This window comes from Geotrypetes seraphini, chromosome 3 (genome assembly GCF_902459505.1).
Source record: "Geotrypetes seraphini chromosome 3, aGeoSer1.1, whole genome shotgun sequence".
Taxonomy (NCBI): Eukaryota; Metazoa; Chordata; class Amphibia; order Gymnophiona; family Dermophiidae; genus Geotrypetes; species Geotrypetes seraphini.
In genome coordinates, this window is record NC_047086.1 from 305,477,157 (window position 1) to 305,486,983 (window position 9,827).

At 40.9% G+C, this 9,827-nt stretch overlaps 1 protein-coding gene across 2 annotated transcripts in view; it reads left to right on the forward strand.

Annotated features, from left to right (window-relative positions):
* Positions 1-8,964, forward strand: part of SPRED2 (sprouty related EVH1 domain containing 2) — a 422,525-nt gene extending 413,561 nt beyond the window's left edge. For both annotated transcript variants that reach the window (XM_033937521.1, XM_033937522.1), the window contains exon 6: positions 5,460-8,964. In XM_033937521.1, the coding sequence (XP_033793412.1) occupies positions 5,460-6,098 (639 nt within the window). In that variant the 3' untranslated portion in view covers positions 6,099-8,964. The remainder of the gene's footprint in view (positions 1-5,459) is intronic.
* Positions 8,965-9,827: the final 863 nt, after the last annotated feature.

Here is a 9,827-nt window from a genome sequence, read left to right on the forward strand (position 1 = left end):
CGCTGAATGCCCAGCGCTGCTCTCGACGCTCATAGGCTCCCTGCGCTAAAAAACACTATTGCGGTTTAGTAAAAGGGGACCATATTGTAAAATATAGACAGCAGATATAAATTCAGACACATTTTGATCACTAAATTTAAAATAAAATCATTTTTCCTACCTTGTCTGGTGATTTCATGAGTCTCTGGTTGCACTTTCTTCTTCTGACTGTGCATCCAATCTTTCTTTCAGCCTGTATGCTTCCTCTCCTCCACACTTCATTCCCTCCCCCAACTTTTTCTTCCTCTCTCCCTGACCTTTCTTTTTTTCTCTCTTCATGCCCCCTTTCTTTTTTTCTGTTTCTCTGTTTCTCTTCTTTCCTTCTGTCTCCCTGCCTGCCCCCTTTTTTTCTTTCTCCCTGCCCTTCCTCAAGCCACTGCCACTGCCATCGGGGAACAGGACCCAAACCGCCACCAGTGGATAACAGGCCCCAAAGCCGACGCCGCTCCATGCTCTCCCTGCTTCGGGCCGACCAGCATTCCTCTCCCCGACGTCAATTCTGCCGTCGGAGAGGAAGTTCCGCCCAGCCAGGCAGCAATTGGCTGGCCCGAACTTCCTCTCTGACGGCAGAATTGACGTCGGGGAGAGGAAGACTGATCGGCCTGATAGATTGCCAAGGCAAAGTGAGTCCTGGGTGATCGACTCACTTTGCCTTGGCGAGCTACCCATCGATCGCGATCGACCTATTGGGCACCCCTGTTCTAAGGAGTATCTGGAAGAACTGGGAATGCCTCATCCTCCTAGGGAGTCTCCCAAATTACCCATAAATGGCATTCTTTCTCAAACTTTCAAAAGAAATCTTGAGACATCATATTCCGTTCCTGCTGTGCCAGCAAAGTTGGAATCTCGATATCGGATGGTCCACTGTAAGGGATTTGAGAAGTCTCAATTATCCCATCAGTCTCTTCTTGTGGAATCTTCCTTAAAAAGAACCAATCCTGCCAAGGTTTACGCCACCATCCCGCCTGGAAGAGAGGCAGGACTATGGACAAGTTTGGTCGACGACTGTATCAAAATTCAATTATGACAACCCGAGTTTTGAACTACAATTTTAGCTTCACATCTTATCTCAAGCATTTGGTCAACAACTGCACAACACTCTGAGTCAACTTCGCATGCATTTCGTTCAATCTGCATATGATGCATTTGAACTGTCCTCTAGAGTCACTTCTTTTTCCATGGTCATGCGTCACCTTGCCTGGCTTCGTATCGTGGACATGGATATGAATCTGCAGGATCGACTTGCTAACATCCCATGTCAGGGCAATGACTTGTTTGAAGACTCTATTGAGGGAGCTGCCAAGCGTTTATCTGAACATGAGAAGTCCTTTGCTTCCATAATTAGACCAAAGCCAAAGCCTTCCATGACCAAGGGCTATAGATCTGTTCCATCCTACCAGAGGCGTTTTCCTTAGAAGGCAGCTCATTATTCAAGGGCGGCTCCTAAGAAACAACAGCAACAGTGGCAACAAAAACCTCAGACTCCTGCTCCACCCAAGGCCTCTCAGTCTTTTTGACCATCTAACAGCATAACTTCGGTCGTTCTGCATCTGTCCTCTCCTCCCATCTCAATCTTCATTACCACCGAAAGGAACTCATTACATCTGACTTCTGGGTCCTCTCTATCATCAGGGAAGGTTACTCTCTTCATTTCATCCAGATTCCTCCAGATCAGCCTCCAAGAGAGTATCCTTCCAATCCATCCCAGACTGCCCTCCTTCTTCAGGCAGCTCAAGCTCTGCTTCGTCTTCGTGCCATCGAAGAAATTCCTCTGGAACAGCAGAGCAGGGGTTTTTACTCCCGTTACTTCCTAGTTCCGAAGAAGACGGGCAATCTGTGACCTATTTTGGATCTCAGAGCATTCAACAAATTTCTTGTCAGAGAAGAATTTTGGATGCTGTCTCTGGCATCCTTGTATCCCCTTCTAGATCAAAAAAATTGGTTATGCTCTTTGGATCTCAAAAAGGCTTATACCCACATTCCCATTCATCCAGCCTCTCGCAAGTTTCTCCGATTTTGGGTAGGAAATCATCATTTCCAGTACAGAGTGCTACCCTTTGGCCTGGCATCATCTCCCAGAGTCTTCACCAAGTGCCTTGTTGTGGTAGCAGCAGCTCTGCGAAACCATGGTCTTCAGGTTTTCCCGTACCTGGACGATTGGCTCATCAAAGATTCAACATCTCAGGGGGTTATTGTAGCGACCCAATGGACTACTTGGTTCCTCTAAAGCTTGGGGTTCAAAATTAACTTTCCAAAATCCCAACTACAGCCCTCTCAGACTCTACAGTACATCGGAGCAGTACTGGATACTGTGCAACTCGGAGCATTCCTTCCTCAACAACGTCAGGATACTCTTATTCAATTTTGTCACAAAATGTCTTCCCTCACTTCACTCTCAGCAAGACACATGATGGTTCTTCTAGGTCACATGGCCTCTACAGTTCACGTGATTTCTTTTGCCAGACTTCACCTCAGAATTCCTCAGTGGACCCTGGGATCTCAGTGGGCGCTGGCTTTCAACCCACTCTCTCAGCACATTACAGTGACTCCTTCATTGAGACAGTCTCTTCACTAGTGGATGCTCTCTTCCAATCTTTCCAGAGGTTTACTGTTTCAACCGTCCCCCTCATCAGAAGGTCCTCACGACAGCTTCCTCGACCTACGCTTGGGGGGCCATTGGTCCAGCACAGATCGTCAGTGTCACATAAATCTGTTGGAACTCAGAGCAATGTTCAGTGCTCTCAAAGCTTTTCAGCATCTTTTCCACGATCAAGTACTCATTCGGACAGACAATCAAGTCGCCATATACTACGTCAACAAACAGGGAGGAACAGGATCTCTCCCTCTTTGCCAAGAAGCTCAGAATGTTTGGAATTGGGCTATCCTTCACAACACCTTTCTGAAAGCGGTTTATATTTAAGGAAAGACAAATTGTCTGGCGAACAAATTGAGTCGTCTTCTACAACCTCATGAATTTACACTCAATTCCTCACCTCTCCATCACATTTTTTCTCAGTGGGGGACTCCTCACATGGATCTTTGTGTCTCCCCACAGCAACAAACTGCCTCAGTTCTGCACCAGGATATACTCTGCTCATCGCTTTGAGGCAGATGCTTTTCTTCTGGAATGGATGATTCAGTTTCTGTATGCATTTCCTCCATTTCCTCTCATTCTCAAGACACTCGTCAAACTCAAACAAGAACATGCCACCATGATTCTCATAGCACCTCGGTGGCCCAGACAACCGTGGTTCTCCCTTCTACTTCAACTCAGCAGCAGGGAGCCTCTACTTCTACCAGTTTTTCTGTCTCTGCTTACACAGAGTCAGGGGTCTCTGCTTCATCCCAACCTCAGTCTCTACACCTGACAGCTTGGTACCTCTCAACCTAACTGCCACTCTACAGTTTTCTCAATCTGTAAAGGACATTTTAAAGGCTTCCAAGAAGCCTACCACTAGACAATGTTACAACCAGAAATGGACTAGATCAGTGTTTCCCAACCCTGTCTTTGAGGACCACTAGCCAGTCAGGTTTTTGGGATAACCCTAATGAATATGCATGAGAGAGATTTGCATATAATGGAGGTGACAGGCTAAACTACTACTAGCAGCAGCTGTGTGCCGAAGTTAAAAGCGCACAGAGCTACCGTTGCTGGTCCAGAGGTGCGGAGACGAGGAAGACGGGAGTCTCAGGGGCGCGGAGATGAGGAAGATAGGAGTCCAGGCAGATACGCGCAACACGATGGTAGAAGTCAGCTGACACAGGCCTCTCTTCCTGCCCTGTGAGCCACAGAATACTTAAAATCTCAAAAGGCATACTAGTGTGCCGCGGCACACAGTTTGCGATACATTGCCCTAGTGATTGATCTTTTTACCATTTCTTGTTACTGCTGTGCCATAACCCATGATGTATGTAGTATTTCTTTCAAAAACTGCTGTTAAGAAATATCTAAGAGACTTTTACAAGTGGCATTCAATAATTTATCTACCTCAGTAAGAAAGAAGAGTTTTCAAAGACTTTTTGCTTTATTTTTCAATATAGTCCCTTTATAACTCATGTACTTCATCCACTTTTCCTGCAATGACTTTAACCCCTTTGAAAAGAATTCTTCTGTTTGACTTTCAAGCCAAGATGTTACAGTTTCCTTGACATCTTCATCACTAGAAAACTACTTGTCCATGGAGAGATTTCTTCAAAACTCAGAACAGGAAATAATCTGAGGCAAGTCAGGACTGTAGGGTGGATGGTTCAGCTGCTGATGGCAGCCTGCGATTGTTATGAAGTGCATCAGTGCATTGTTGTGAAGAAGCAGCACGCCTGCTGTGAGTTTTCCTCATCTTTTATCCTTTATTGACTCCCACAAAGTGATGTTTGGGCAAGGGGCTCTGAAAAATCTATTTATTTCCTGGATGCCAATATTCCCTCCAGTCCGTTAGGGTTTTCCCAGGCTTTAGTTTATAGGTAAATTATTCTTCTCCAGACTTTTGATCCTGGCAGTTTGGGAGTCCCATATGTGAGAATATAATACCTGCTTGTCCTCAGAGAAAGCAAAGTTACTTACCTGTAGCATATATTCTCAGAGGACAGCAAGTATATATACTCACAACCCACCTCCCCTAGTTGGCTTCTTAGTTTTGTTACTGAACTGATTATCCTATGAGCTGACATCATGCAGGAAGATACAGGAACTGTCTTAACAAATTTTTTAAGTGACAGTACACTTTGGTGTCCATACTGGGTTCCGTGGATGACATCACCCATATGTGAAAATATATACCTGCTGTCCTCAGAGAATACCTACTACAGGTATGTAACTTTGCTGTACACCACCACTCATAAGAATAATTTACAAACCTTTCAAGAATTGTTTTGAGTTTTTTTTAATAACAGCAAACAATGGGTCAGCAGGTCGTATGAGTCAGAAAATTAAGTGGGTCTTGGGTCTATACAGTATATTCAAAATGTGACCTATTTATTTTAACATAGGGATCCTACCTATTTAAGCTGTTTCGAATATTACTTCACATTATCTGTTATTATGGTCAATTTGAGGGAGAATGTTTCCCATGGTTAGCAAGGTGGCAGAATGTTTGGAGACAGGCTTCTCCTTGTTAAACAGCCACAGAATTGCCATTGATTGCATTCTATATATTCTGAGTGAAAAATGGGTCATGTTATGAATGGGTCCTGGGTCACTGGTCAAAAGGGTCATGTATGACCCAATGCTTGCTTTAGCATGTAGACTGAGAAAAGTCAATTTAAAAATCCTTTAAAAATTTAGATGCTTTTTACTAATGGCTTTGGAATCTGTATATTATATTTGTTTCATGATCTTTGCTTTAAAAAGGGTTTACATTCTAGTTGTTATATTTATCTGTGTGTTAAGTGTACAATCTGATTTAGTTTTGTTTCCATACCAGTGTCAACCTAGATCCCCTCGGCATGTCAGTTTTCGATATGAAGAGGAAGAAATAGTGCGCATTAATCCACGGGAGAAAAGTTGGCTGAGAGGTTATGAGGACTACAGACATACTCCAATTAATCGAGAGGATGTTGATTCATCATACGTACGTTTTGCCAAAAATGAAATTTCAAAACATGATTACAATTATCCCTATGTAGACAGCTCTGAATTTGGATTGGGAGGAGACTTGAAGGGTGCAGTCATAAAGACTCAACCTGCACGTAAATCAAGACGGAGGAAGGAAGATGGGGAGAGGTCAAGATGTGTTTACTGTAGGGACATGTTCAATCATGAAGAGAATAGACGGGGCAAGTGTCAGGATGCCCCAGATCCCATCAGAACCTGCATCCGTCGAGTCAGTTGCATGTGGTGTGCAGACAGTATGCTCTATCACTGCATGTCTGATCCTGAAGGAGACTATACAGACCCTTGTTCTTGTGACACCAGTGATGAAAAGTTTTGTCTTCGTTGGATGGCCCTTATCACGTTGTCTTTCTTTGCCCCATGCATGTGCTGTTATTTGCCTCTACGGGCATGCTACCACTGTGGGGTTATGTGCAGGTGCTGTGGTGGGAAACACAAAGCAGCTGGATGACCACATGCAGACTGTATTTTGGCTTTCATTATGAATCCAGGAGCACATTGGTTGGAAGTGTTTGAAAACCTTTCATATTCAAGTGCAGGCGGCTTTTGTACCATCTGCAAATCAAGTTTGGTCTTCAGACCACTGTGGGTTGATCACTCATTGGAGGATCTAACAAACTAATTTACAGGATAGACTTTTGTATTAATCTGTAACTGTGGAGAACATCTGGTACATGATTATACTTTAGTCAGCAGTGAAAAAGCTGAGATCTGAGCTGCTGAATGTGGTGGGGTTTGAGAAAACAATGGAAAGATTGTACCTGTTTAGCCCAAGCTTGCCCAGTAAGTACCTCCTGTACATAACAAGCTTTGGCACTTCCTGCAGAGGTTTGGAATGTATGATAGAAAGGAATTAAATCCCACCAGAAGTATTTTAATCTACAGTCAGGTATTCTTTGCTTAACTATTATCAAGCGCATGTTCGTAACAAACTTGTACCATAACACAGTATTGTTATTGCACTTCCAAGCCAAAAAAACACTCACTTAAGCAGTAGTTTTGAGTCGTCGTCATTTCTTTTAGAAAAACAAATGTTTTGTTTTCAGCTTTCAAGGGGTTCAACAGTTTGGTTGACAATGGGAAATGGGCCTTACCTTAAGTTTCTGAGTTCTCTCACCTAATGTTTTTATTTCACAGAAAAGGGAAATTGGAATGTAAATTGTTTTATAAATAACATTTTTTTAGTTAAATTTAAATTTTGGAATCCAGTAAAATGTAAAGTGATTTTGTAATTTTACTTTAAATGTTTTCATGTTGTAGTAGAACACACATCTGGTACAGACTTAATCAAACTAATTTTTATGCAAGTGATCAGTAACAAGCTATGAAGTACTATAGCTCCAATTAATGGTGAGTGTTGGAAGGGGGGGAATTGAAAAGTGACAACATGGAAAAATAAAACATAAATGATTATATGGAAATCTGGCCAGTTTTATAAGTCTGACAGTTCTAAAAATCGCATGATATAATTTAAGGAACAAGAAAAGGCAGTCACTGGGTTATATATTATGTTAGTAGTAATTGCAGTTCCCTGAAGATGATAACATATGTTATCTTGCCACTGATATAATATGTAATTGAGCAAATGATTTTCAAAGCTCAAACTTTGGCTTGGTAAGCCCATTTTTGGTGAGAAATGCCAGTGTGCTGCCTTCCACCATCTGTAAAATGCCCTATGATTGCACACATGCTATAGGTTGGGATAGAGAGGAGCTTGTGGTGATGTCGTATTACCTGACATCCATCTCTGGTTTGGTGTGTTTGTGTACTACACTATACACACGTGGAATGATCTCTCTTGATTTGTTTCATAAGTGAAACTTGTGCTTTGTAAAGAGCCGTTCTAAGTTTGTGTTAAAATAAAACCATGTATTTGAACAGCATTGCCCCACTCCAGGAACTGTGCAGTGTCATTTTTAAGCGGTGGATGTTAACTTGTGGTTATACATGGTTATATATTATGCTTTGAGCATTGTTGGTGATTAATATCTGAACCTTATTACAATTTTATCATTGTCTTCAAGGCTTGTAATTAGCTAGAAAAGAGTATTTTTCTAATATATTGCAAGAAATAGCCAAATAATTTTGTATTAAAAAAAAAACCTTCGAACAGTTATAGCTAAATAGCTTAGTACAATCGGAATATTTTTGAGGCAGCTAGGGACTGGCTTGTGAATGCTGGCATTTCTTTTCCTGCCATAATTACTCTGTAGTAATTGCCAGTGAATGCATGCCTTTACCCTCCCTCTTATTGCACATTGACATCGGTCTTAAAAGAAAGGAACTTATTTTGCCAAGTAAATTTGATAAATGCTTGCCACTCTCACTGGAATGTTCTTACAATTCTAAGGTAAAAAGCATTCACAGATTCTCCGTTGAACTAATATGTGTAGTGTACAGACTATTCCAGTGCTAGACTTATGTGGCTTGATTCAAATTTAAGTTCAAATCAAAAGGGATAGGTTTTCTTTTAGGTAGTCAGGACTTTGTTGTATAAAGGAAGAATATCGTGTGCCTATTATTAAGCAGATGACAAATCTCGCCATAGTGTCTAATGAACATCAAGCCAGCTTCAAAATAATGTGATAGGATGGCCTTTTAGTTGTTTTTTTTTTTAGTTCCACATTCATATATCTCTGTAGGATCTGTACAAAGCACAACACTAATATGAGATCTTACAGTTCAGTCAAATCATAAGTGCCCCTATTTATTTTTACTGAAGTAAACTTATTATAGAAAATGCTTTTAACAGTGTCTTTTTTTATGATTATTATTATTAATGTCCTTCCTTTCTTTCCAGCTATTTTATATGACGTTTAGACCTCGCTTCAAGTCTGCTTTGTTTATGAAGGCAGTGGTACAAGGGCACAGTCAGAAAGTGGGGCTTTTTGTATATAGTTTTCATTGATCCCCACTTTGCCATGTATAGGTGTTCTCCCATTCAGCTTTGCAATACTGACATCAATCACTGACGAAGATCCAGATTTTATTTTTGTATCTGTGGTAACAAAATGTTAACCAAAAGTCTTTTTTTTTTTTTTAGTTTTGTGAGCATTTTTCAGCTGTAATTCACATTAACAAATTAAAGTGCCTAAAGCATACATCCCTTATGTATCTGTATACTAAAAGTAAAACCCTGTTGTATGGATTTTTTTATATAAGCATTTTTACCTCTGTGTAAAAAATATATATACAAGTGTATGATGTACATTTTAGTTCTTAACTTCTTTTGTATTGTTTCTAATATGTATGGGTCAATGTAGTTATTGCTTTATAAAATGTACCATGTAAATATAAATACATCATATCAAAATGTTTATTTTGTCGCTTGTATTTCCTAAAGAAGGAAACCGTGCAAGGATTAGGTTAATTGCATGGTTGTGAATGAAGGCTCACAATGCCTTGGCACAGTTGTTTGACCTGGAAGCCTGAAGGAACAGGAGGAAACTGCTAAGCCAAAAATACATTATTTCAGTTCTTAATTTCATAAGAATTGATAACAGCATAGAGAACAAAATAAAAGTAAATTAGAGTTGGTCTATCGACATACATCCATATCCAAAATACATACATTCATATGTGTTGATTTTTTTTTTTTGGTGGGGGGAGGGAATGCAGCTTCATGTGTACACTTCCTCCCACAACAACTGCTATATAAATTAGAAAAACACTAGCTTGAATGAAAGCCAGATAAAAACAAACAAAAAATGTAACTGGGTCTCTACACACAGGGACATTAAAAATCCTAGACTTCTGTTATTAGCTGGAACTTGGAAAGTAGAAAAAATTGTTACCACAACGGGGGCCCAGAGAGACATGGTAGCAGCTACCACTGCCGATGGGACCAAGCCCCAAGTAACATACAGGTGCAGACGTATTGAGGTTGGGTTGAGTCTCAACTGCTGCTAGCAAGGCCCATCTCCAAGGAAACAAATAGCTGCTGCTGCTGCCACCAATGATGCCAGAGTTTAGGGAAAATACATAGAAACAAATAGAACCTCGTTACATAGAGAATGACCATAAACAAAAACTGTGCCGGAAACCCCAAGAAATTAGATTCTGTGTGCGTTGTATAGTGCAAAATAAAATGATTAAGATGCAAATGAAGACTTTGCATGAAACAATGAGCAGGGAAAGTGGTGTAGAATACTGGGTCAAACAAGATAAGCATCCGTAGTAG